This window comes from Oryctolagus cuniculus, chromosome 7 (genome assembly GCF_964237555.1).
Source record: "Oryctolagus cuniculus chromosome 7, mOryCun1.1, whole genome shotgun sequence".
In the NCBI taxonomy this organism is placed as follows: domain Eukaryota; kingdom Metazoa; phylum Chordata; class Mammalia; order Lagomorpha; family Leporidae; genus Oryctolagus; species Oryctolagus cuniculus.
In genome coordinates this window covers 139,417,926-139,445,164 of record NC_091438.1, presented here as the reverse complement: position 1 = coordinate 139,445,164, position 27,239 = coordinate 139,417,926, and the positions used below count along the sequence as shown (strand labels likewise).

Here is a 27,239-nt window from a genome sequence, read left to right as displayed (position 1 = left end):
CCCTGTAACGTAGATTTAATACAAATGGACCCTAACGCACAAAATGGGCAATGTTTTAAATAAAAATACTGCTGTCAGGGGCTCAGATTCTGGTAGCTGAGCGGGTAGGTCAGGGCTGAGGACACCCCTAGCTCAGAGGAGGGCCCGGTGGGCAGAAACCCCCCAAGTTCAGCTATTGTGGCTCCCTTGGGATGGGTGGGCTCAGAGACCCCCTAGGCCCCAGGACAGAGGGGACTCTGCTGCCTGGAGGCCCAGTCCTTGGGTTCCCACCTCTGGGCAGGTCCAGGGCCTTGGAGCAGGGCACCTGGAGGCCCTGCTGCTTTCACGCCGTGGCCCAGAGGCCGACTCCAGCCTGAGTGCCTCACGGTTGGATGCTGTGGGGAGCAGCACGGCTGGGCGTGCCCAACATCCATTCCGACTGCCTTCCAGCGGCTTTTTGTGTGTGTGGTTGCAGCTGGAAAGAAGTCAGCTACATTTCCCAGACTCCCCTGCAGCCAAGGGTCTGGCTATGACTTCAGTTTCTCCAAACAGAACTGCACGTGGAGATGTGGATTTGAGACCTGAGTTAGGTGGGAGAGAGGCAGGCCTCCGGACATCCATTGGTTGGCCTGGACGGCGGCAGGGGCAGCACAGTTCTGCAGCCCAGTGGTTTCTCAGGCAGTGGCTTCCCACAGAGGGGAGCAGCTTTCCGGGTCACAATGGACTTGAATTTGGCAGCTGGGAGCCGTTCCTGGAAACTCGGCAAGGATTCTGCTCCCCGGCCCTTGCCAATGACTCTAAAAGCCATCAGGGATCTGGTGATACATCCTGGTCTAATTAAACCAGCCAGAGAGGTTCTTGTTCCTGTGTCAGGATCCCAACACAGATGCCAAGTCCGATGGGGGGATGGTAAGGCAGTCAATGGCGACAGCCCCTCCCAGGGCGCAGGTCCAGATGGAAACAAGCACCTGTGTCTGGATGCCTCCCCATCCCCAGCAGGGCACAGAGGCCTGGCTGGACCCCTGTCCGGTGCTGCTGGTCCTGCAGATACCTCTGGGCTAGTGGCCCTTGCCTCGGCCTCGGGTGTGCCCTCATCCCGCAGCAGGCCTGGGCAGAAGGTGGTGGCACAGTGACGGTGCCATGTGGGCTCTACTACAGGCTCCACAGGCATCATCTCTGACCTGCAGATCCATGGGAAAAGCAGGAACCACCCACCTCTGGGCAGAGGAGGGTGGGTTTCAGACTTCCTAGGGCCAGCTGCGGCTTGTGCCCACCGTGGGCTGGAGTCCAGCTTAAAGCTGCCCATCACGAGCTTGGTCAGGGGCAAGGAAGGCGTTCACGTGTCTTCTGAGCTGCTGGCTGCTGGCCACATCTGGCAGGTCCTGAGGCCACAGCAGCTGGGCAGGGGGCAGACACGGGAGGAAGTCAGTCTCTTGCCCCTGGAGGAAGGGGCTGAGGGCTGGGCAGGGGCTGCCCTGAGGAGAAGCCATGTCGCATCCTTGGACCAATGCTGCATCCCCTCAAGGTCAGAGCCACAGAGCATCCATGCTGGAGGAGTTTAGAGCTTTGTGGAGCACAACCTCCACCTTTCACACAGGGCAATGGGGGCTGGAGGTGGCCGAGGCCGGCTGGAGCCCAGGCCTCCCGTGTGTCCTGGGCAGGGCTCCTGGTGGTGGCAGCCGCCCCGAGAGAAGCTGGGGTCAGCCCCGGCTGGGGCTAGATGCGCACGGTGTTGATCCGCAAGGGCTGCACGTTCTTGCCATTGGCGTGGCTCTGGCCGGGGCTGAAGTAGGAGCAGAGCTTGCCCGGGAACTTCTCGCGGAAGGTGTAGAGCCAGGACATGTCGTCGGCATTGTAGAAGATGAGCAGGCCCTGGTCGTAGTCCAGGAAGACGCCCACCTTGTCCAGCTTGTCCCGGACGTTGAGCCGCGTCCAGGGCTCCGTGCAGGCGCTGTACTGGTTGCCGTCATGCATGACGATGCAGTAGAAGCCGCGGCTGGGCTGGATCTGGATGCTGCCTTTGCGGCTCGCGGCCTCGTGGGCCAGGCCGATCACCCACTGCGTTTTCTCGGCCACCACCACCTCCCAGTAGTGGACGCCGCTACTGAAGGCCTCCGAGCCCAGCACCGACACCTCCACATCGAAGCGCTTGGGCGAGTCCTGCAGCGGCTGGGGGTGCAGGTTGCCGTAGGCCACGATGGTGCAGTCGTCGGACAGGATGAGGCGCTGGTGAGCAGTGCCCGGGTCCAAGGTCAGGGCGGCTGGGACTGTGGGGTGGAGGAGAGAGGAGTTGAGTGGAGAGAGGGCAGCAGCCTGGCGTCTATTGGAGGGCAGGGCTCTGGCTGGTTCCAGGAGGCCACTGACCTGCTGTGTGGCCCTCAGTATGAGCCTCCCCTCTCTGGGCCTCGTCTTCGTCTGTGAAATGGAAGGGGCTGGCTAAAGCCTGCCTGGTTAAGCTTGGCTGCAGGGCTGGTGCTGTGGTGCATCAGGTGAAGCCACTAATCACATATCGGAACATCCTTCCCTTTCAGTTCCCTGCTGAGGTGCCTGGGAAGGCCGCGGAGGGGGGACCAGGTACTTGAGCCCCTACCACCCATGAGGGAGACCTGGATGGAGCTCCTGCCTCCTGGTTTAACACTGACTGCTGCAGCCATTTGATGAGTAAACTAATGAATAAAAACTCTCTCTGTCTCTCTCTCCCACTCTTGCTGTCACTCTGCCTTTCAAACAAACAATAAATCTTTAAAAAAAGTTGGCTGCAGGAAAGCCAGGGCTGGGGCTGCCTGTTCACTGCCCGATGCCCACGGTCAGGCACAGAGCGGGCATGCCACCAACCTGAGTTCAGTTATCCAGAAAGAGGTGCAGAAGCAGGCACCTGCAGAGCAGGACGGAGCCTCAAGACGCTGCAGGTGCTACTGCCCCCTAGGGGTGACTTGGAAATTATGAATGACAGGCAGGGCTGCTAAGGACCCTGCAGGAAATGCACAGGGCGGCACTGCAGAGGGCATACTCTCTGCCCTGCCCCCACCAACAGCCTTCAAATGTCCCAGACATTCATGGAGACCTGAAACTACAACCAAACTGCCTTTTATGCATAAGCATGACGTCACGTTTGCAGCTTCAGGATCCACTGGATATGTTGGAATGCGAGTGCCACGTAAGGGCAGGGAAGGTGGGATTCGTTTTGTTGGGACCTTCACTGAGAGACATCGGCTGCTTTGAAAAACCAGGGCGACACCACTGACAGTTACAACCCACCTGAGGGACTGTATTTGAGGCAGAATGATGTTTGACCTACTGACGTGAGCACCTACACATTCACATGCAAACAGTGTAGCATAAATAACTTCCTGCCGTGGCTCACTTGGCTAATCCGGCTAGTCCCGGTTGCTCCTCTTCCAGTCCAGCTCTCTGCTGTGGCCCGGGAGGGCAGTGGAGGATGGCCCAAGTCCTTGGGTTCCTGCACCCCCATGGGAGAATGGGAGGAAGCACCTGGCTCCTGGCTTTAGATCGGCGCAGCGCTGGCTGTGATGGCCATTAGGGGAGTGAACCAACGAAAGGAAGACCTTTCTCTCTGTCTCTCTCTCTCTCTCACTGTCTTAACTCTGCCTGGCAAAAAAAAAAAAAAAAAAAAAAAAAAAAAGAAAACCTTCCTGGGGCAGGGGTGGTGGTGTGGTGGTTAAGCTCTGCTGCTTGGGGGCTGGTGTGGTGCAGCAGGTTAAGCTGCTGTTTGCAACATGAGCGTTCCATGTTGGAGCACTGCTCTGAGCCCTGGCTGTTCCGCTTCAGATTCAGCTCCCTGCTTATGCACTGGGAAAGCAGTGGAGGGTGGCCTGAGTGCTTGGGCTCCTGCCACCCGTGCAGGAGACTCTGGACTCCTGGCTATAGCCTCGCCCAGCCTCAGCCCTGAGGTCATTTGGGTAGAAACCAGCGTATGGAAGACCCCCCCCCCCTTTGCCTTTCAGATAAATAAATAACCCCTCCCCCCCTTTTAAAGATGCTGCTCAGGATGCCTGCATCCCATACAGGAGCTCCCTATTTGAGTCCCAGCTCCACTCCAGATTCCAGCTTCCTGCTAATGTACACATGATGCCTCAAGTATGTGGCTACCTGCCACCATATGAGAGACCTGGACTGGGCTCCTGGCTCCTGGTTTCAGCCTAGCTCAGTCCTGGCTGTTACAGGCATTCGGGGGATTAACCAGTAACGAAGATCTGTGTCTGTCTCTGTCTCTTTAAAAAAATAATAAAAATAAATTGTAATCTCCTATTGTCCTTTATATTATAGTCAGAGTATGCATATATATATATATATATATATATATATGTAGATCCGCATATGTTATATACTCACATATGTATATTTGAAATTGTAGAAAGGCTATACTTTGGGACATTACACATTATTTGCTATGAAGAGTAGAAGATGGATCTAAAAGGTTGAAAACCACTCATTCTAGGCCCTTTTCCCCCTGACAGATGGGGGCACAGACCCAGGCCATGCAGCTGACAGTGGCAGAACCAGGGCTGATAAACGCTGTGGGCAGTCTGGCCCCAGCTCTCTCCTCCAGCCCACCTCTTACTCGCCACCCCCACCCCATGCAGCCCCAAGTCTTCGTTCCCTCCGCCCCTTCTGCTTGCTGCCATCACCCCTACAAGGCTCAGTCTCTGGGGAGACTGCTTGGCCACCCGGCAGCTGCACTCACTCTTCCCTCTGAAGTTCCCAGCCTCTGTCTCTGGCCCTCTACTGGCGCAGGGCATGGTCCCTTGCACCTGCACCTCTCCGCCATGGCACCAGGAGGGTGGGGACTGCAGCAATGAGCCAGGCTCTCCCTTGCGTGGCCAGTGCCCAGCACAGGGGCTGGCATGGGCAGGGCTCTGCAAAGGTTCATCAAATTAAATTGACCCTGTTGGTGTTGGGCAGGTAGCACAGGCTGGGGCACCTGGCTCTGGGCTGGCCACACCAGCCGAGCAGGTCCAGCTCTCATAGCCACATCTCTCTGTTTGCTCTCTCCTACCCGAGGGAGTGGTGACCAGCCAGGGGAGAAGTGGAATTTGGGGTTGGCTCTCCTGAGCCTGGGTGAACACCTCCAGGCCAGAGCAAGACGCAGTGGAGGAAGCATGGGAAGGAGGCAGCCCGGGACCAGTTCCTGGGGGCGAAGGACCTCTCCAGCGAACCATGGACGAACCCTGTGCCCTGCCATCTGAGGGGCACAGGGCAGCGGGACAGGCCCCTAAGGGCTTTAGCCACAGAGACATAGGGTGGGGAATCCCCACAGCAGGGATCGAGGCAGGCAGTGGGAGGGGGGAAGGGAGAAGAAGAACCTAATTGGACGCAGATGGGAACCAGGCTATGGGCAGAGGGTGTGGACCACACTCAGAGCCCGGGGCGGGGGCTGGGCAGTTCTGAGTGGTGGGGAAAGCCGGGCCTCTCCTCTAAGGCGCCCATGGGGATTTGGAGAAGAAACCGAGACTCAGGGCACAGGGCGGAGACACCCACGCAGACCGGAGGGCCCGGCCTCAGGGCGACGTGGGCCACTGCTGGAGATGGGAGGGGCTCCAGGAGACAGCTCGTGGGCTCTGAGACCCTGCGACAGCTCACAGGGCATGGGGGGAATGTTGTCGCCACCCAGCCTGGACCATGTGTTCTGAAGCCCCCTTACTGGGGGGGAGGGCAGGGGGCAGGGTCTGACTCTGGGGAAGCTTTTATAAGCACCCCAAGGGTGGGGACTGGCATGGGGCCTCCCGCAGAGGGGCCTGTCTCCTGGGATGCCCTCCTGCCCTCCCCCTGGGCAAGCATGGGCAGGAGTAAGAGCCTCAGACTCCAGGGAGCTTGGTCAAGGGCAAGTGCACACCCTGTCCCCCTCCCCGAGGAGTGGGTCCCTACACAGTCGCTTCCACCAGCCCCCAACCCCACCAGAGCTGTCAGGCCCAGCAAAACAAAGGCTTACAGGTCTTGGATCCAGACCCTGAGTTTTATAAAAACCAAACCCCAGGCACTGAGACAGCCGTCTTGTCCCCACAGTCCCCAAGTGAGCGGAGGCCTGTCTGAGCCCCGGGGTCAGAGGCGTTCGGGAAGGACCGTGGGCTGTGGCCCCACAGTGTTCCCGGCCACAGGTCAAGCACATGGCAGGGGAGGCCCTCCCTGGTCGCAGCGCCACGGCCGGCCTGCATCCCTTTGTTCTCAAGGGCGGCCGTGTGGAGCCGGCAGGGCCCTGACAACACAGGAAGCTCCGTCGGCTCTTTCCTCAGGGCAGGGCTCTAAGAAATCTGGCCCCTCGGGTCTGGCGCTTACTCAGGCTCTGGGCTGCACAGACAGGCATGGGGAAAAACCTGCTCACGCCCACGCCGGGGTATCACCGCAGGCCCAAGGGCATGCGTCACTGTACCCATTTTCCAGAAGGGGAAGCCGAGGATTCAGAGCCCTCTTGGAGTAAAGTGCCTTGCTCAAGTGGCCACTTAGGGTGGGAGTGGAGCTGGGGCTTGAGCTGAGGTCTTTTCACGTGACCTTCTGTCCATGAATGTGGCCTCAGACCGCCTGTTCTGCCAGAATGGGAAGCAGCTTGATGACTCAAGAGAAGAGAAAATAGGCACCAAGAACTGGCTGAGTCTTGGGGCTGTTATCACAGATAAATAATCTAACCCTCGTACCTACCGCAGGAGATAAATGGGACTATCCCTGTTTTATAGAGGTGGAGACTGAAGCTCAAAGGGGGTGGGCTGTGCCCTTGGCAGTGAATCTGCTGGGACTTAGGGTTCAGACGAGCAGGGGGAGGGGAGAGGGCAGCGCAGGAGGGGGAGGTGTCGGGAACCAGGACGGCCCTGTCCAGTGTCCTTGGGACAATGGGCTGCCTGGCCTGGCCGGGGAGGAGGCTTGAGCCCAGGAGCTGAGGCAGTCAGATCAGGGAGGGCAAGGTCATGGTCAGAATGGGGCTCTATAATGTGAGGCTGGGGGGTGAGCAGGGGGCCGGGGGGTGGTGGGGAGGGGAGGTTCCATGGCAGGGCAGTGACATGTGCTCCGTGGGGTCCTCGGGCGACCTAGTGGGCGACTCGGTAGGAATCTGGAGCTGCAAGGGAGGGGCAGGCAGGAAGCTGCTGGACCCCACGGGCCGGGTCCCTCGGGACACCCCTCCCATCCGGTCAGAAAGGGCTTTGGCGCTGGGAGAGGAGCCAGAGTGACTTCACAGCCCCCGGGAACGGAAGGGGCCTGGTTCGGCAGGCCACTGTGCTCTGATGTCCCACAGCTCCCTGAGGCTGCTCTCTCTGGGGTGCGAGTCCTCAGCTCTGGACACATTTTCAGTTGTTACACTGAGGGCGAGGGCCCAAGCAACCTCCAGCATCCAGTGGACAAAGGTCACAGCTGCTGCTCCAGGGCCTCTGACGCGCAAGACAGCGCCCCACACAGGGGTGCACTGGTCTCAAGGTCAACAGTGTTGTCAATGACGAGCCCTCCTCTGGGGCCAGCAGCAAGTCCCCACATCCACCTGCTCACCTATGACAAGGGACCACTTGCATGCCCTGGGGAACTGAGGCTCAGAGGAGGAAGTGACACATTTCCTCTGTTAGGGTGCTGGGCCCACAGGTGGTCCTCATCCCGCTGCGTCCTCCTGGGGAAGTCCCTCCCAGCCTGGGAGCTAGCCCGGAACCAGCACCACCAAGTCTGCTAGAAGATGGGCCCCTCCCCCACCTGCTGCCCCCTTTGTCAGTGGGGACCCGGGACCAGAGTTACGAGAACAAGGCAGTGTTACCTGCAGGGAAGCCCCGGATATGTGGCCCGGCATTCTCACCCTTGGAGATCATCCGGCCCCTCTTGGTCCTTCCAGAAAGCCACATTCTGGACCTACCCGGGCTCTCCCCTCCCCTCCCCCACCGCAATGGGGGTGTCCGGCTCCCGCAGTCTTCAGCGCTCAGTTCAAATACCATCTGTTCTGTGCCTCCCCAGCCCCTCCTCTGCCCCACACAGAGCCTCCTGTTGTCCCCCTCGTCGCTGCCCTTGTCCTAGGGGACCCTCAGGGTCTGGCTGCTTGCTCGTCTGTCTCCCCGGACTCCTGAAAGTGTCTTGGGAGTGATGAATGCATGACTCCAGATGGGTGGGAGAATGGTGACCTCTATGTGGCCTTGGGAAGCCAGGGTACATCCCTGACCCTCAGTCTCCCCAGCTGTTCCCACCCCCAGTGGGGGGGCTGGAGAACGGCCAGTGGGCTCGCTGAGGGCACAGGCCCTGGGGTCTGACGTCAGGGTCTCAGTCCCACAGGCTGCGATAGGAGACACATTCGTAACAGCTCCGAGGATAACGACGGTGCGAACCACCCCTGAGCGAGAATCCCCTTCCGTATCTGCATCTCACCTCTAGAGGACACTGTGCCGGACTCAGGGACACACAAGGGGCCCTGCCCCCAGTGGACCTGAACCTGCCCACTGACCCTCCCCTCTCCCTGCAATCCTGCACCACCGAGTGTCCATCCGGGCCAAGCGGTGGTCTCGGTCCCTACCTCGCTGGGAAAGGGGAGGCCATCTCAGAAGAGGATCCCATGAGTCCCACCTCGGCCCCACCTGCTTCAGGGCCCATTAACTCCACCTTCTTGGGGCTCCTGGCTGAGCCGTGTGGCCTTGGCCGGCTGGCAGCAGAGGCCAGCACGGGTAGCAGGCAAGGCTGTCCCTCCAGCAGCCAGAGATGCTTTCAAAACTTACGCCAGCTCACATCACTTCACTGCCCCAACTCAAGAAAGTAAGATCCACAAGGCAGGGACTTGTGCCTGTTTTGCTCATGGCCATAAACCTCTAGCACCTAGAATGGTGGGGCGAGGTAGGGGCCACAGTGCACAGGGACTGCCGGTGAAGTGCCCAGCGTCTGTCCCTTTATCTGGAGAGTGGGAATACGCATGGAACCTACCGCAAGGGCTTTTACGAGAAGGATGCACTGGGGCAGACAGAGGATACTGGGGTAGGCTGCCGCCTGCAGTGCTGGCATCCCACAAGAGCACCTGTTCAAGTCCTGGCTGCTCCACTTCTGATCCAGTTCCCTGCTAATGTGTCTGGGACACAGCTCACAGGCATGAGTTCCTGCCACCCATGTGGGAGACCCAGATGAAGCTCCTGGCTCCTAGCCTGGCCTAGCCCTGGCCACTGCGGCCATCTGAGGAGTGAACCAGCAGATAGAAGATCTCTCTCTCTCTCTGTCTCTCATTCTCGGTCACTCTGCCTTTCGTGTAAATAAAATCTTTGTTTTTTTTTTTTTTTTTTTTTTTTTTTTAAAAAAAAAACAGGAAAGAGGGAGAGGGGGTAGAAGGCCTTGCAGATTTCATGGGGTTCACTCAGTGAGCCGAGTGCCTGTGTGGGTGCCCAACACTGGCCTGGAACATACCAGCTCATACATGCTCAGCTCCCTGCTCCTGTGCTGGGGACACGCCCCCACTCGCTCCAGCCCCCGCTAATCCATGTGTCTTCCTAGTCCCCCTCAGCAGTGGCAGGGCCTTACCTGGGTGGATGTCCTGGAACAGGGACTTCCAGATGGTGTACTGCAGGGGGCCTGTGTACTTGGAGGTCGGGAAGTCTTCGTATGTCAGGTTGGTCTCGTGGGTTTTCCCCTTGAGCCTGGAAGGGCAGCAGGACAGAGGGCTGCACTGGGCCCTGGGCTCCTGCCCCAAGCCAGGGCCCTGCAGCCACCTTCAGGGCAGCAGACACAGGGTGAGGTCAGGAGCGAGAACTCTGTGGGACCCCGACTCAAGTGCTGCTCGTGCCACTTCTGACCTCTCTAGCTGTGACCCTCAGCTTTCTCTTCTTTAAAATGGGTACCACACCAGCGTCTGCCTTTGAGGCTTATTGTGAGGATTACCTAGCATAACGTGTATGAAACACTTGGCACAGTGCTTGGTTCATGGTCAACCCTGAGCCGTGATATTGATCAGCAATAAGCCCACATCTAATTGTTATTACTGAGGGCAGCACTGGGGCCAGAGGAACCTTGGTGGGTCAGGGAAGGGATGGCTGCCTGGGGAGGAGCCCCGGGGCACAGAGGATGGTGGCACTTACCGCTCGGACAGCGAGGCCACCCCGGCCAGGAAGGTGTGCCGGTCGGTCTCGGCCAGCCGCTCCTGCAGGATCTGGGCGCCTTCCTGCACCTTGCGCAGCTGCTGGCTGTAGCGCTGCACTTTCTGCTCGATGTCGGTCAGCGTGCGCGCCGTGTCGGCCTCCAGCTCCTCCAGCATGGCCTTCTGCCGCTCGCGCAGCAGCCGGTGCAGCCGCTCGAAGGCCTCGCCGATGGTGGTGCGCAGGCTCTTGGTGGAGGACTGGAAGGGAGGGGTGGGGGGACAATCCCCAGGGGTTACCGTGGGGGGAGCAGAGGGGGTGATCCTTGGATGAGAGAAGGAAAGGCAGAGCGGAGACAGAGGGGGAATCCCCAGCTGCCCGGCTTGGGTGGGAGGGACAGGGAAGCTGGGATGGGGGCTGGGGACAGGGGGAGATGCTGAGTTCAGCCTGGGACACTGAGGTCTTCGGTTTTCAAAACTCTGACTCCTGGGGTTCAGGGGAAGATGATAAGTAGGTCACAGATGCCACAGCTTTATCAACGGCCACACGCCTGGTGAACCTTGCTGATCGCTGGCCCTGTCCTGCCACAGCCAAGACCCTCAGGCTAAGGAACAAGAGCTAGCGCTGGGGGCCGATATCAGAGAGGGTGAGCACGGGCGTGCAGGGTTCTCTGCCCCAGCAGGTTCTGTGAGGCCCAGGAGTGCAGGGAGGAGGGATGGGGACAGGGTATGGCGCCTGGCAGCCTGGATCTCCGGTTGTGCCCACCTCAGTGGCCTAAGCTCCGTGAACCTGACATCACAGGGCACGGCAGAGATGTAAGGAGGAGACGCGCACCATGTGCCCCTGATTCCATGGGTACAGCCTGGGAGTCTGCAGGGAGAGGTGGCTTCTTTTTTTTTTTTTTTTTTTTTTGACAGGCAGAGTGGACAGTGAGAGAGAGAGACAGAGAGAAAGGTCTTCCTTTGCCGTTGGTTCACCCTCCAATGGCCGCCGCGGCCGGCGCGCTGCGGCCGGCGCACCGCGCTGATCCGATGGCAGGAGCCAGGAGCCAGGTGCTTTTCCTGGTCTCCCATGGGGTGCAGGGCCCAAGCACCTGGGCCATCCTCCACTGCACTCCCTGGCCACAGCAGAGGGCTGGCCTGGAAGAGGGGCAACCGGGACAGAATCCGGCGCCCCGACCGGGACTAGAACCCGGTGTGCCGGCGCCGCTAGGCGGAGGATTAGCCTAGTGAGCCGCGGCGCCGGCCGAGGTGGCTTCTCACGGGGCCGCGGAGGGCCAGGCAGAGGCGAGGCTGGCGGCAGGAAGACGGGGTTCAGAAGAGCCCACCAGGGGAGCAGCAGGTGGGGCCAGCCGCCTCCGCAATCGCCCTTTGTGGGATTCTGGCTTCGAGTTCATCGAGTCAGAGACCCCACTGTGTTCAGTGCCCGGGGCTCTGCGGGAGGCTCCACAAAGCCTCAATTAAGGCCTGTTCGCTCCCGTCGTGGCGGCAGGAAGTGCGGCTGGCAGCGGGCCAGCCTCTCCACGCATGCCCACCCAGACAGCCCTGCAGACAAAGACGGGGCGTGGTGCTGGCCTCCCTGCACCCCCCTCACCCAGGGGAGGGGCCCGGTGCTGATGGGGAGGGGGCGAGCTGCCCTCCAGAGGCTGCCCCATCCGAGGCCACCCGCTGTGGATCCTCTGAGACCCCGGGCTGCGCTGTGCTGCCCTCTGTGCGCTGCGCTGTTGCCTCTGCCGGCCAGCCCCTTCCACTCCACCCCTGCATGCCCTCCCTCACCTTTGATGTCCCTGCCCCAAGGGCTGCTGAGTCCCCATGGCCTCCGGTGACTCCTCAGTGCCACGTCTATTTCCCAGCTGGCTCCCCTCTCGTCCCACTGGGGTCCCACAGGTTCCTCTGATGGACTCAGCCCACAAGTCAGCCCCAGCCTCAGTTAGGGGGCTTCTCACGTGCAAACCCCGCCCCTGCCCCCATCCCTCCCAGTGACTAGGGAGACCTTGGGTTCCTCAGCTCGGCATTCAAAGCCCTTCTCACTTTGATTTAGCACCACTGCGCTGCAATCCCACCTGTCAAGGATGACCCCTGACTCAAATCTTTCCCTTACATAGCAAACTCCAACTGAGCCTGCAAGGCCCAGCTGGGAGGCCACCGCCTCTGAGACACGGTCCCCAGTGTTCCCAGAGCCTTCGGGAAGCAGTGTGAAGGCACTGTTGCACGTCTCCCTGGCTAGAGGATGAGTGACATCGCCTGGAGCCCTGTACCTCCCAGGCCCACCCCAAGGCCTGGCCCAGCCTGGCCCAAGGCTGGCAGTCAGAAGCTGTTTGAGGGGTAAGGGAGGAAAGGCGAGAGGCCGGCGTTGGGGTGCAGAGGGTTAAGCTGCTGCCTGCGACACCAGCATCCCACACAAGCACCAGTTTGGATCCCGGCTGCTCTGTTTCTGGCCCAGCTCCCTGCTAATGGTCCTGGGAAAGCAACAGCAGATGACCCAAGTGCTTGGGCCCCTGCCATCCATGTGGGAGTGGATGAAGTTCCAGTCTCCTGGCTTCAGCCTGGCCCAGCCCTGGTTATTGCGGCCATTTGGGGAGTGAACCAGTGGATGGAGGACCTCCTCTCTCTCTCTCTCTCTCTCTCTCTCTGTAACTCTGCCTTTCAAATAAATAAATAAATAAATAAGTAAATCATAAATAAGTAAAGTGAGAATATTTTTTAAAAAAGGAGGGAGGAGAGTGGGCTCTTGTTCAGGGTTGTTCCACAAAGTGGGTGTGGGCTCTGTCTTCCGTCCAGGCTGGGGCCCAGTGTTCCCAGACAAGAGAGGATGGGGTAACGAGAGACAGAGGCAGGGGAGGGCAGCGGGAGCCCCTGCCCCCAGGTCTGTCTCTGATGACTCCTCCCAAGTTTCCTGGCTTGCTGACCAACGCTGACCGATGAGCGTGGCTCTGGCCGCAGACATCCATGTGCAAGGTGGCGGCCGGCTCACTGAACTGGACAGCAAGCTGCTGATTTGCCACTTGCTGGCTGTGGGGCCTCAGGCCGGGCCCTCAGCCTCTCTGTGCCTTGGTTTCCTTACTGATACAACTGAGATAAAACAACAGTTCCTACCCTGCAAGGTGTATGTTTTCACTCATGTGTTCTACAGCTTTTTAATGTGTGCGTGCCAGAGACCGTGCTAGGTTTTGGGGAGTCCTGCTGTGGGGGTTCTGTGAGACAATGCAGAGGAGACAGAGGCGGCGCCGGCTCCACGTGCAGGCCCCCTGTACTCCAGTTCCCTCCAGACTAGAGCCCCCTCCCCCCACTGCTCCTTCCAGGGCCAGAGCTGGGAAGGCAGTCCCCCCCTCCAACCCCCAGCCCACCACATCCCATGGAACACCCCGGGGCCTGGAGGAGCAGGGGCCCTTGCAGACAAACACCCTGCCAAGAATGCGTCACCCTCAGGGCCAACCAAAGAAAACAGAGGCCCTGAGGAGGGAGATCAGACGGCCCCGGGGCTGGGCCACCGCAGGGGCAGGCGCCTCAGGAAAGCCAAGTCAGGCACCAGGTGAAATATGAGTCCACGGCATCCACAGGCATCTCTTGTATAAACAGCCCATGCAGACAGGAAGCGCTGGGGGACTGCAGGGGCGGGGGCCCCCAGGACCCCCCAGAGGCAGACAGATGGACAGGAAAGCCGGGGAGGAAGAGGTCAGTGGAGAAAAACAAAGGAGGGGTGGGAGGCGGCCGAGAAGAAGCAGACCCCTGTCCCGTCTCCTCCATGCAGACACTCCCTTGTGCCTCTCATCACCGACTGGGACAGACTCGCCGGCCAGATGGGGAGACTGAGGCAAGGAGAAGCAAGTAGGCCACGGGGTCCTGGGGCTGTTTCTCATCTGTTACCCACTGAGGCTCCTGCCCGGAGGCACTCTGGAATGTTCTTGGAAGAAATGCTTGTCATGACCTTCCTGAAACAGTCCCTCCCCCAGCCCCGCAGCGGGCTGGTGGCCACGCTGGGGTATGGATCTCGGTTTCCGTGGCCTCCTCGGGCCCCAGGATGACCTCTGGAGGCCCAGCACAGCCTGCAGGCCCCGCTCCCACTGCTGCTGGCGGCAGCACTCCTGCATGAGCCAGCCGGAAACCCCGGACCTCACTGTGCCCAGAGTCAGTCCAAGCAGTGGGGACTCCCCAGACTCCTCCTAGCCCTGGAGCTCCCGAAGAACTCTTCCTTGTCCCCCTCCCTGTCCCAGGACAGGTGGGGGCCCCAAAAAGTGTGCCCTGTGAGGTGGTGGCCAGATCAGAGCCTGGGCCCTTCCTCTTGGGTCAGGGAGAGTGACTTTCTTCCCACCCTGCCCTCACTAAACCACGGTAGCCAGAGACAGCAGACCGGCACCTGTGTCCCCATGGCTGGGTGGAAGAAGGGAGATGATTCCAGAGCTGCTGCACAAACCATCAAACCATCAGGAGGGCTGGCAGGGGACATGCTCAGGACTGCCCGCCCCAGCAACAGGCGTGTCCAATAAGGGACAGCAAAGACTGCGCCCACTCGCCCAGCCCTGCAGTACTCTGGGGGGTTCCGGAAGGCCCCTGGTCCCACCTCAACTTCCACCCCAAAATGGCCCCATCCTTAACCCAGTACCAGCCCAAATCTTTGCCCTCTGTCACTGCGGGGTGAGGGTCCCACTTGTTCACCTTCGCGGGAGCCCCACCAGCGGCCCCACCCCAGCGTCCGCCAGGCTCACCTTGGTCTCCGCCAGCTGTCGCTTAAGCAGCTGCAGGGCCTCTGTGTGCTCCCGCTCGCTGTCCTGAAGGGCCTGAAGCTGCTCCTTCAGCTCCCTCTGAAACACACAGAGGGCCGGGATGAGGGTGCGGGCGGACCTGCCCCAGGCATCCCGGGGTAGGTGCCGGGCATCATCCTGGCCTCGTAGCCCCCTTCCTCCGCACCTGCTTCCCCTGACAGCCCAACCAGCAAGTCCTGGAGAGTCTGACTCCTAAGTGTCTCCAGAATCCATTGGCATTTTCCATCTGGATTTTTCCCAACAGCCTCTCCTCTGCCCATCCTGGGAGTCCCTGGTCTCCCCGTCTCTCCAATCCACTTCTACGTGGGTGCTCCCTGGTCCCCTGCTTGGCTGCCAGCTCCCTGCTTAGAATCCTTTGGTGAGAGCAAGGCTGTGCAACAGTCCATTGCTACAGACTGAACGCCAGCATTTTTCAAATGCTTATGCTCAGCTCCGATAGCAAATTGCAAAATAAACACGTGACCAGAATGACTGATGGCTCCTTTGCTTCAGGTTTCAGAATGGCTCAGCAGGGCCCTGCTAGTGACCTTGTCCTTTGGGGTAGGGATTGCTATTGCAGAGCGATGGGTTTGGACACCAGCACCCTCTATCAGAGTGCCTAGGACTAAGTCCTACCTCTATTTCCAATCCAGCTCCCTGCTAATGCACTTGGGAAAGCAGAAGAATATGGCTCAAGTGCTTGGGCCCCCACTACCCATGCAGGAGACAGGGATGGAGTTCCAGGCTCCTGGCTTCAGCTTGGTCCAGCCCTGGCCATTGTGGCCATTTGGGGAGCGAACCAGTGGATGGAGGATCTTTCTCTGTCTCTCTCTCTCTCCCTCTCTCTCTCTCTCTCTCTCTCACACACACACACACACACACACACAATACCATCACAAGACCCAGCGATGTGCTAGCAAGCTGGATCTCCAGGAAGAAAGAAACAAAGAAGAGCCTGTTGCCCGATAGAGCTTGCCGATTTCCGTGGTGTGAGTGCCCCCATCAAAGCGGGTCTCAAGGTCTCAGTGTGAGGGCACTGGGTGCAGGGCTGGGAAGAGATGTGCACATTCAGCTCTCAGGAGCCGTGTGGTCACCTACAGCTCCCCACCACCTGCAGTCCTTCCCTACAGACTTGTTTTACATAAGAGAGAAATATATCTGCATCCGATTGCAGCTACAATGGTCAGGTTTCTGTTGCCAACAGCTGAGGGTCATTCCTAATGGCATCATGTGTGTCTGAGTCCTTGGTGCAGATGAGTCTTGTTGGCCTAAGGGTGCAGAGTGACCGGTCCTCGGCTCCCCTGCTGGCCTTGGCCTGTCCAGCTTAGGACGTGATGTGGCTGAGCAGCAGGTGCAAGGGGCACTGGGCTGAGCGGTTCTCCTCCTTGGGGGCGCCCACGGATCTCTGCAAGGGCCAGCCACCCAGGCCACTCCTCGTTGTTCTGAGAAACCGCCCTGGAGGTCTGCATGGCTTACATTGCTCAGTGCACCCCAGGGACTTGGCCAAATGCCTCCTGCACTCTGGAGGGGACAAGGAGATCTGGGCTCGGGGAGCAATGGCACACTCTTGACCCCGCCCATACACATGTGCTGCCACCTCCTTGGGCCCCGCATGGTGTTGGGGAAAGGGTGGGGGATGAAGGGCCAGTCCCAGCCCAAGGTGTGCACGTGAGCTGGAAGATACACACATACCCCAGTGAACGCTGGGGCAGTGTTTGGGGACCCCAAGCTGTTCCTCCTCCCACCTCCCCATCTCAGGGCAGGGTCCCCCATTTCCATCCAAGCCAGAAGCCTGGGAGTCATCTCTGCCACCTGCCACCCCCTCTCTACACAGTCATCAGCTTTGCTCTGGGCTGGTTCTCTCCTCTCTGTACCCGCTGCTCCTGGCTTGGTTTTCGTCCCTTCTCTGGACGGGGGCCCCAGGTGCCTCCCTGCCTCTGCCCTCTCCCTGCTGCTCCGAGCCCCCACCAGCAGCAGGAGTGACCATTCTCAAGGACAGACCCACACACGCTGCTCCCCTGCACCCCTCTGCAGGATTCCCACGTTGTCAGGGCAGAAGGGTACACGGCCTTAGCGTGACATTCAAAGCCCCTCACCACTGGCCCCCACCTTCTTCTCCAGTCTTCTGTCTTGGTCCTGACCTGTCTGTCCAATGTGCGGCCACTAGCCCCACATGGCCATTTATACTGCAATTCATTAAAATGAAATAAAATAGAAAATTCAGTTCTCTGGTTGCACTAGTTGCATCCCCGCACTCAGCAGCCACATGGAAACAGCGGCCATAGAACCAGGCAGTGCAGAGGCAGAACCCCCAGTCTTCCAGAAAGTTCTACAGGGCAGCGCTAAGCATCTCTCAGTGTCCTCAGGAGGCCTCTTCCCGGAAAGCTTCACCCACACACGTCCCCCCCCACTTCCTGGACGTGCACCCACCTCTTAAGACCCAGCCCAAATGTCAGCAATACCCAAATTGCCCGCATTTCACTGCCTCGCGGCGTTTTGGTTACAAGGCTTCCTGTCAGTGTCTCCTGCTAGCCTGGGGGCTCCTGAGGGCAGGTGCCATGTTGCAAAGATTTCTATGTGCTCAGTGTCCAGGGCAGGACCAGGCACAGACCAGCTAGGGTGGGTGCCTGCCTAGGGAACAGGGCCAGGTGGGAGGGGAGAGAGAGGGCAGGCCTCTCCCCCAGGGGGCGGGGGGTAGGGGGGTAAGGGCTAGGTGCAGGGCCTGAGGGAACAGCTAACTCAGGAAATCCTAACCCTAGCACGCCGGGACAGGATCGAGGAGGCAGCCCGAGCTCTGGGCCAGCTCCTACCGGAAAGATCTCCTTCCAGGCCTGGGGCCAGACAGACCTGCCTTAGGAAGCTGGCTCTGCCACCCATTCACTGTGTGACCCCAGGAGGTCACCAGCATCCCTGTGCCTCAGTCCCGGAGCTGCAGAATGGGGACAATAACTGCTCCTAGGGCCGGGAGGGTGAGATGAGGCACCAGCAGGAGAGGTTTGGCCTCACCGTGCACAGAGCCCAGCATACACTGGGCACACGGGCGAGGCGGCGGTCACTGTGTCCTGCCCGAGACCCCTCAGCCGCTTCCTCTTCCCTGGCTGTGTCCTCGGATGGCCAGAGTGGGAAGGAGCAGAGGGGGCCATCTGGCCCAGCCCCAGGGGTTGCCCAAGCAGGGCACAGCGGCACAAGGAAAGGGACTGACCGCGCCACGGCCGCACAGCTTGACCGGAGAGCACACCAGAATGTTTCCTCCCAGCAGGGCATTCAGACAGGAAGCAGGAACCTGCTGATAAAGTCCAAGGGAGAGAGCAGCCCGAGGAAGGACACTGGCACTGGTGCAGGCCCAGGAGCGCAGGGGCTAGAAGCGGGCGTGGCTTGCGCTTGAATTTCACAGGCACCTTGTCACCTAATTCTCACAAGGAGCCCTGAGATTAGTAGTGCCTTTATGACCCCATCTCACAAATGCGGAAATAGAGGCTCAGAGAGGTTGGGCAGGTTGCCTAAGGTCACACAGCGAGTATGAGATTGAGTGGCTCCAAGAATCCACTCAAAAAAACCACTCAGCCTCTCTGCCTCCCACTCAATTCAATACAGCAATAGTCCCATTCTCATTCTCTCCCCCCCTCCCTCCCTGCTACCTTTTCTTTCTTTTTGAAAGGCAGAGAGACAGAGAAAGAGACAGAGATCTTCCATCCACTGGTTCCCAAAGGGCCGCAACAGCCAGGTCTGGGCCGGGAGCCTAGAACTCCATCTGGGTCTCCCATGCAGGTGGCAGGGACTCAAGTACTCGGACCATCAGCTGCTGCCTCTCTGGTGCACATTACCAGCAAAGTGGAATCGGAAGTGGAGCCACAGCTGGAACCCAGCCACTCTGACATGCAATGTGGGTGTCCCAAGCAGTGTCCCCACTGTGGTGCCAAAGGCCCGGCCTGCAGCAGTAACTTCTGAGCACTGTGCAGCGCCAGGTTTGTGCTGGCCCTTTGGGCTGGACACGCAGGCTTTGCCTTGAAGAGTGTGCAGGCAGGTGACAAGGCAAAAACTTGGACAGGTAGGTTACCAGGGAGAAGAGGATACACGTGGACAGCCTGCCTTGGACCCAACACAGCTGTCGCCACCTGGCTGTGTGGGTGACACCCCACCTCCACCTCGCTCTCCAAGTCTGTAAAGCGAGGCCATCACAGCACCTGGCCCTTAGGTTTGCTGCAAGGATGAAATGAAGTCATGTATGACCTGACATGATGCAGGGGTGAGCTTGGTCCAAGCTGTGTCATTAGCATGACCATTGTGATTGCACGTGAGACACGCAGGCAGAGCCAGGCAGCTTCAAGGACAGAGCTGATCTCTGCTGGGAGGTCCCGGGGAGACGGACAGCAGCGTTCCTCCAAGCCTCCAGGATGGGGCTGGGGCCTCCAGGTGGACAGAACTAGCCAGGCCGGGCTCAGGCCTTCCTGGCGTGTGCAGGAAGTGGGCACAGTCAGGGACGGCTGCAGCCAGGTGTGTGACATCTGGATGAAGTCACAGCAGGAAAGGCCAGCTGGGGCAGGGCAGGGGACACAGGGCGGGACACCCCTCTGACGACACAGCCTGGCTCTGGGCACCGAGTTGTGCAACTCTACCTGCTGAGAGGTTTGGGGCTCCCGATGGTTCAGAGAGGCCAGGAGAGGGTGGGACACAGAGCAGGGCTCTACCACGCCCAAGGCCAAGGCCAGTCTTCCACTCTCCCCAGCCCAGGAGTCCCAGCTGCTGTGGGAAGCCGTCTTGGCTCTGGGGTTAGGGACCCTTCTTGTCCCAACTGAGACAGCAGGAACTCTGGAGTCAGAAAAACCTGGGCTGAAATCCCAGTTGCATAGCCTAGGGCAAGCCACTTCTTCCCCTCCCATGGTGGGGGTGTGGTGGGGGCTACCGGGATGACACTGACTGGTGGGTCCAGCAAGATGCCAGCACACAACAGGTGCTCAGGGCCTCTCCTCATCTCCATGCCTGGGCACTGCTCTCTGCCTCCCTGATCCAAGGACGTCACCACCAATCCAAATGTGGCAAACTGGAGCCTCTCCTTTCTCTCTCCTCCACCTGGCCTGTGTCCATGCCTGAAGCCCTCTTGTCCCTGGCCCTCCTGGCAGACCTGGATTCTTCTGGACCTTTTGTATCGTTGGGCCCCACCCCCACCCCCAGGTGCACACTGAAACTGCAGAGTCTCTGGCAACACCTGGCTGCTCCCCTGCCTCCAGTTCACGGTGCACACTGACCTATCGGGCCCAGGGCACACTACAGATCTGACCAGGCCACCCTCGCTCGTGTGAACCTGTTCCTGGCTCCCTGGCACCTGCAGGGTCAAGCCCAGCCTCCTTGGGCATGCGTGTGCGTGTGTGTGTGCACTCAAGGCCTCCCTGTGCTGGTCAAGCCTCTCTTTCCCATTCTAACATACCCCCTCCCCTCCAGCCACAGCGAGCACGGCCATGCCTGTCCGCGGTCAGACTCAGCTGGCCTGAGCTCCAGCTCCAGTCTCAGGGACACTTCGTTGCTGTGTGACTTAGGCAGTTTCTGAGCTTTGGTTTCCTCATTTGTAAAATGGGGCAATGAGATTCACCTCCTAGGGTTGCTGTGAACAGTTAATGAGAGAGAGGGAGAGACAGGAGAGGGAGTGGGAGGGGAGGGAAGAGAGGAGGGGAGGGGGAATGGTAGAGGAGGGAGGGAGGAAACGGAGGGAGAGAAGGAGGGAGGGGGAGGGGGAAAGTGCCTAAGTGAGCCTGCCAAAGCAGGCAGTTTGCACCCAGGCCACAGAGGCTGGGACCCTTTGATTCCCCCTGCCCATAACACCTCTCTCCCTGCTCCCTGGCCTGAGGCTCTCAGCACACCCTGGAGGACTCAGCTGGGCAGGCCTCAGCCCTGTCTCCCGGGACCCTGGCAGGGCAGCTGTGTTGCGAGCCCACCGAGGTCTGGCCCCAGCAGCCACAGAGGGAGCTCTGACTGCGGATATTGTAACATCCTCCACCTCCAGCCCGAGGGGGGACAGGTAAGGAGGGGCTTCTGAGTCGGCCCCTGCTGGGACCCCTGTGCTCCCCCCACTAGCAAGTCACTCCATCTCCCAGCCTCAGCGTCTCTATCTGTGGAGTGGGGCTGCTCCGAGCCCCACTCAGGGATCAGGGAGAGGTGAGATGCCTTTAACCCAGCCCCTGGCACACAGTCTGGGAAACAGCCACTATTATTCGTTAGTTGTTATTCTGTTGTGGCTCCCACCAGATCCTTTTCTTCCTATAAAATAAACAAACACCTTGCCCAGCCCCCTCCATGGCATTCACTCTGTCTACACCAGGGCTCCCGGCTGCCCAGCACCTGTGAAGCAGGAAGTGGGAATGCCAACAGCCAGTCCCAGTGTGTCCCCAGCCAGCCTTGCCCACACAGGGCTGCCCTCTGCACCTAAGTCCTGCCCTCTCCTGGAACAGTGACAGCTGAGGCCACTTCCCCACGACACAGCTGACCCAGCCACCGTGGGATAAACCAGCGACTCAGCCGCTGTCATTTCTTTGGGCGGAGAGCAAGGCCTTCTCCCTCTCTTCACTTGAAGTCAGCAGTCTCCGTGTCCATCCACTGTGCAGGAAGAGCCCAGAGCCAAGATCTGAACCCAGCCCCTGGCCCCGCTCTCTCCTGCGAGGCTGCCTTGGCGTCGCGGGATCACCACGTCGGCCCGTCTGGGCTCCCGGCCAAGGCTGATCCACCACTGTCTTTGTTGGCATGAAGGAGGCCTTGGGAAAGGCTCCAGTGGTCACATGAGGCCCGGAGCGGGTGGCCGGGTCTGAATCGGATCCCCTCTCTGGGGGTTAGGAACCCGAGACAGCCAGAGAGCCGGATGCCAGGCCTCACCAAGATGTCATCGCAGCCACCTGCCCTCAGGGCGTCAGCTGGCACAGACCGTGTCCTTCAACCCAGCTCTGTGCTGAGCCCCCTCAATTCAAAGCCAGGCAGGTGGTTGGGAGACGGCTCCGCAGCCTGCAGGGGTGGCTCAGAGGCTCTGGTCTGGGCCCTGCCTTTTACAGCTGGGCCACCAAGGCATCCAATTTTCGGAGCCTCTGCAGAGCCTGCTCCACAGGGGCGTGACGGAGATGGGAGGTCACACAGAGAAAGCTCTGATGCACAGTCCCAGGCATGGAACTAGGGCGCAGCTGGTACTGGCTGAGACGCCCTAAGCCACTGGAGCGAGCCGGCCAGGCCTCTCCTTTTCCACATGGCCCAGGTTCTCAGGAGCAGGTGAGGGGTGGGGGCAGGGAGAGACATCAGCAAACACACATTACATAAAGATTCTGTTGAACTATCAAGTAAGTCTAGCCATGTTTATTCATGGGGGGGGGCGGATTTCATTTTTATATTCTATAGCCTTACTTCTTACATTCATTTTATAATCAGGGTAAGTAGATACATAAAAATCGCTGTGTGCCCACTGGGCCAGTCAGATGGAGTATTCCTAACCCTAACAACATACTTCCCAGGAATGTCGCGTTATCCCCATGTTACAGGTTTGGAGAAGTGAAGTGACTCGGCCAAGGACATGCAGCCTGCTGGGACCGGACCGCTGTATTGGTACTGGAGCATGAAGCAGTTCTGCCTGGCACGAGCTGATGTTTGGGCTGAATCTTGAAAGCTGAGTGGGCTGTCGCTAGGTCAAGGCTCTCAACCAGGAGTGATGTTCACCCAGGAGATGTGTGTCAATGTTTGGAGATCGGTTTGGCTGTCACAACTTGGGGGAGGGTATTCCTCCTGGCAAACGGTGGGCAGGGGCTAAACTTCCTGCAGAGCACAAGAGGGCCCTGCACAACAAAGAGTTAGCCGGTCCCAAATGGCCGTGTGCTGCGGATGACAGGAGGCACTGGAGCTGCCCATCTCTCAGGGCCACAGAGGCTAATGTGGCACTATGCTTTTTCCTGGTTCATTTATTTTATTTTCGTCCACTTGGAAGGCAGAGCACACATGCATGTGTAAGAAAGGAGAGAGCTCAATCTTCTATCCACTGGTTCCCTCCCCAAATGGCCACAACCACACAGCCAGGGCTGGGCCAGGCCAAAGCCAGGAGGCAGGAACTCCATCTGAGTCTCCCGTGTGGGTGGCAGGACCCCATGCACTTGAGCCATCATCTGCTGCCACCCAGGGTGCACTAATAGGAAGCCAGGACTGGAGCCAGTGCTCTGACGTAGGATGTGAGTGTGCCACATGGCTTGCCCTGAGCACTAAGCTCTTCTAAGCTCATCTTAAGTAACGTCAACCCCATTACTTCCATGCTGTCAAGGAAGAATTGAGGCTCTGAGACTGCGATCGCAAGGATTGCAAGGCCAGTAATGGCAGAGCCAGGACTGGAACTTCCTGAGTTCAAGGCCAGAGCTGCTATTCTTGCTCTCTGCTGCCTCTAGCATTTCCAGGAAATGTCAAAGCTCCAGGCTAACTGCTAGGCAAGCTGTCGGAGACTGCAGCTGAGCACAGCCCTGGGCCCTGCTGGCTTCCAGGCCTCGGGCAAGTCCCTGCCCTCCCCTGCCGGCTGCATCTCCCCACCCGTTGAAGAACAAGGGTCCAGATGATCCCCCAGGCCCTGCTGGCTCTGAGGCTCCAGTGGCCACCAGCTGCTAGGGGAGGCGGGGGTGTGAGGGGTGGGCTCAGCCTCCTTCCAGAGCAGAAACAGCTAAGGAGCCCTGCTTTCCCACAAGAGGGGAGAGGCGGGCAGGGTGGAGGGTGGCTTGAGCCTCACTCAGGAGCGTCTCCTCTGGAGGGGGAAGCAGGTCTCTCTGCCACCACCCTGCCAAACCCAGAGGGGACCAAAGGTGTCTCCTTCCCAGGCAAGAGAGACAGGTCTGGGCGACCACCCAGCACAGGAGCCCTCACCGGCAGAGCGGGGAAGGATGGGAGCTGTGTTGTCCTGGTCCCTACCAAGTGCCAGGCACCGCACATGGCAGGTTCACCCTGGGTCAGCCTCAGGAAGGAAACATCTGACCTCATTTTATTAGAGGGAGCATCAGGCCTTCCCTGAAATGCCTTGCCAAGTTACACAGACAGGGCCCAAGGCAGGTCTGGAACCCAAGTGTGTCTGTGCCCAGGATAGGGCGCTCATGGGTAAGCGAGTGGCTACCCTGCTTTTCTTTCCATCCAAGAATGAAAGTGTCTCAGTAATGTTGGCAGGAAATATATGTTCAGTTTCTCCTGCATGCCCCAGGTCCTAGAATGCAGGGCAAAAGCCCAAATCACAATCATTCGGATTTCCTGGTTTGAGGTAGGGCTAGAGAGACAGACAGGGAGTGAAGAGCAGGGAGGCAGGGCACAGATCCGCCCAGGTATGGCTATGGGGGAGTCCCGGGACTTCCCCGACCTCAGTCCACATCTGCATAGTGAAGAAGCTGGCCTGCTGCTTCCAGGGTCCCTCAGACTCTCACTGTCAGTGTCCAGCTCTGTCCAAGGTTCTGGCCCCCTCCCTCTTGATGTGACTTCACAGGTGGGGAGACGGGGACACCAGCGCCCAGCAAAAGGACCTCAGGGATGGAGGGCCAATGCTCACCTCTGCAAGCTCCCAGAGCCCCTGACTCCTGCTCACCCTCCCATGTGGCCTCCATCCTCAGGCAGCTGACCTGAAGTCATGTTTTTGGGAGGAGAGAGACAGGGAGGTGGCGATGCTGAACACTGGCCATTTCTCCCGGGTCGATGGTCATCCTCATGGCACCTGCTAGGTACAGGCCACCTACCAAGATTTGCATGGGTCAGGGTTGGGACCCCTGGGAACAGAGAGGAAGGGCAGGTGTTGTGGTGCAGTGGGTTAAGCTGCTGCTTGTGGTATGGGCATCCCATATCCAAGTGCCAGTGCCTCGCTTCCGATCCAGCTCCCTGCTGCTTGTACCTGGGAAGGCAGCAGAAGATGGCCCAAGTACTTGGGTCCCTGCTACCCATGTAGGAAACCCAAAAAGAGTGCCTAGATCCTGGCTTCAGCCTGGCACAGCCCTTGATGCTGCAGCGATTTAGTGAGTGAACCAATAAATGGAAAACATCTCTCTCTCTTTCTCTCCCTATTGCTATGCCTTTCAAATAAATAAAACTTTTTTTTTTCAAAAATGAATGCTTTAAAAAAAGAACACAAGGGAAAATAGGTACTTAGCTCCTGCTTGAGAGCTCACTACCTCCTGGGTGAGCCCAGTCCATTTGCATAAAATGTTTCAGCCAAAAACCTGCTGCTTCCAAACTCTCCACGATCTGGGCCAGCTTAGAACAGAGTTGGTCATTCATTCACTCTTTCTTTCATTCACCTGTACTGGCGTGTCCTGGGGGCCAGGTCTTGCACCAGGCTCGGGGGCCACAGCCCTGCCCTTGGGAAATTGTGTGCTAGAATGGTATTGCAAAGCCAGGTGCATGGGGCTGCGGATTTAAATGGTGTGGATTAAGAAAAGGATTCCAGGTTCAAGCAGGCTTGGAAACCATTTGATCAAACACAGTTAAATAGGCTCATTTGCTACAAGATTTCCCCAAGCCTTTAATAGGCAAATGCTCACAGAGAATCCTCAGGATGTAGGTGTGTGATAATAGAAAGTATACTATGCTTCCCAAATATAGCCTGTCTTGGAACACATCTTTTTTAAAACATCATACTTGTTCATAGAGAGTATTTGAGGAAATCTTTCTCCAGCGCTAGGTTTTTGGCTGGTGGTGCTGGGGGAAGGCTTCATGGGGCGGGGGACACTGTGTAGGGTTTGGGGAGCTGAATGGCTCATCAGCAAGGTTTAAGGAAGATCAGTTACAGTTCTCCTCTGCTTGCCAAAACACCTGATGGCAATGATGAGCGAAGGGAGCCATCAAAAGCCCCGGAGGCCATCTCCCCTCCCTCAACTCCAGGCACCTCCGCTCTGGGTCTCCTTCTCCAAGTCTTTCATCTTCAAGCCTCAACCTGGCCCCTTCCTCTGGTTTACATCCAATACGGTTCTTACAGGTGTCCGACCTTGACTGTGCAGCCTTACAGAGCCGGGCCTCACCTAGGCACCCAAACGCCCCACTCTGACCCCTCTCAGGTTTACCCGCATCCCCCCCGCCCTCCCCCGGCCCAGAACAACGGAGCCCGGGTACTGATGCAGCCATACCTGATTCAGGTGCTGCCCTAGAGGCGCTCCTCCCAACCCGGCCCCCTCAGCTCCTCGCGGCGGCCCCGACCCCTGACAGCCGCCCCGCCTTCGCCTGGCCTTCCTCGGGCTTGGCCCCCTGGCTGCCCCAAGCCGGGCACTTGCTCAGCTCTGCTGTCCCGTGACTGCGCCGCCTCACCCCACCCTCGCCCTCTCCCCCACCCCGGGCCCGCCCCTACTCCAGGTCAATCTCAGATCCAACCTGGCAGAGACAGCCCGAGGCCCCGCCCCCGAGGCCCCGCCCCTTGCCGCTGCCCCACCCCGGATTAATCCTGATAGGCCCCGACCTCGCCGGCGGCCCCGCCCCGAGACACCTCCGAAGGGGCCGTGCCCGCGGGCCGGCCCCGCCCCCGCCCCGGGCCGGCCGGGCAGCGCACCTGCAGCTCCTCGAAGGCGTCGTCGATGCCGGTGACCTGGTGCTGCTCGTGCAGCGCGGGCTCGTCGCAGAAGAAGCAGAGCAGCGCGCGGTCCGTGAGGCAGAAGAGCTTGACCTTGTCGTGCGCCTGGCAAGGCCGCGCTGCGCGGCGCGCGTTGAGGATGGCGTCCAGCGGGAAGGCGCTGTAGCGCTCCACGATGTTGGCCAGCTTGAGGCTGGGCGCCAGTGCGGGCTCGGCGAAGGTGCGCCGACACTCGGGGCAGTCGCGGGCGCCCTGCGCCTCCTGCCGCACCCAGTGCTCGGTGATGCAGCGGCGGCAGAAGTAGTGCTCGCAGCCCAGGCTCACCGGGTCCTGGTAGATGCTCAGGCAGATGGAGCACAGCAGCTCGTCCTTGAGGCTGCACGCCATGGCGCCGGGGGCGGCGGGGGCGCGCGGGCGAGCGCGGCGCGGCCGGGGCTGCCCAGGGAGGGGCGAGGGGACCAGGATCGCGGAGGAGGGGGTGCCGTCCGGGAGGGGCGGCGCGGGAAGGGTTAAGGGTAGAGACCGCCTGGGATGAGCGCCCGGGGTGGGGGGCGGTCCGAGGTGATGGGTGGCCCCGAGAGCCAGGAGCAGCAGGAGGGGGGTACCTGGCGAGCGAGTTATGTGGGGAACGGGCAGTCCTAAGGGAGGAGTGCTGGGAGCAGGGGACTCGGGAGTGGGGGCGGAGGCCTGGGGGGGCTGAAATCCGGGGATGGGGGCAGTGGGGGGAGGGGGAGAGGCTGGGAATGGGGAGTCCAGGGGGAGGGGGCAGCCAGGCTGAGGAGCACAGCGGCTGTGCTCTGCAGGAGAGAGGAGAGGCGCCGGCCTGCTCCACTGCCCGAGCCCCGGCCCGGCGCGGTCCCTTACCCCGCCGGCTCAGCAGCCACCGCTTCGGTCCAGCGCAGCCTCTCAACCCGGAACCAGCCGAGCCCGAGCTGCCGGCGGCCGCGACTCCCTCCCC

General features: G+C 59.6%; 1 protein-coding gene across 1 annotated transcript; it reads right to left on the bottom strand.

Moving 5' to 3' along the window:
* TRIM62 (tripartite motif containing 62) lies at positions 1 to 27,239 on the bottom strand. The gene is made up of 5 exons (XM_070077001.1): positions 26,261 to 27,239; positions 14,713 to 14,808; positions 10,011 to 10,267; positions 9,457 to 9,572; positions 1 to 2,246 (listed from the first exon to the last, which is right to left on the bottom strand). Exons 1-5 carry the CDS (start codon positions 26,666 to 26,668, stop codon positions 1,696 to 1,698), a joined length of 1,428 nt encoding a protein of 475 aa, XP_069933102.1. The 5' UTR covers positions 26,669 to 27,239; the 3' UTR covers positions 1 to 1,695.

Coding starts and splice junctions, on each gene's coding strand:
- TRIM62 (XM_070077001.1), bottom strand. CDS start 26,668: ATGGCGTGCAGCCTCAAGGACGAGCTGCTGTGCTCCATCTGCCTGAGC. Junction 10,268..14,712: donor GACAGCTGGCGGAGACCAAG/GTGAGCCTGGCG, acceptor CCTCCCTTCCAG/TCCTCCACCAAGAGCCTGCG. Junction 9,573..10,010: donor GTGGCCTCGCTGTCCGAGCG/GTAAGTGCCACC, acceptor CTGCCCTTCCAG/GCTCAAGGGGAAAACCCACG.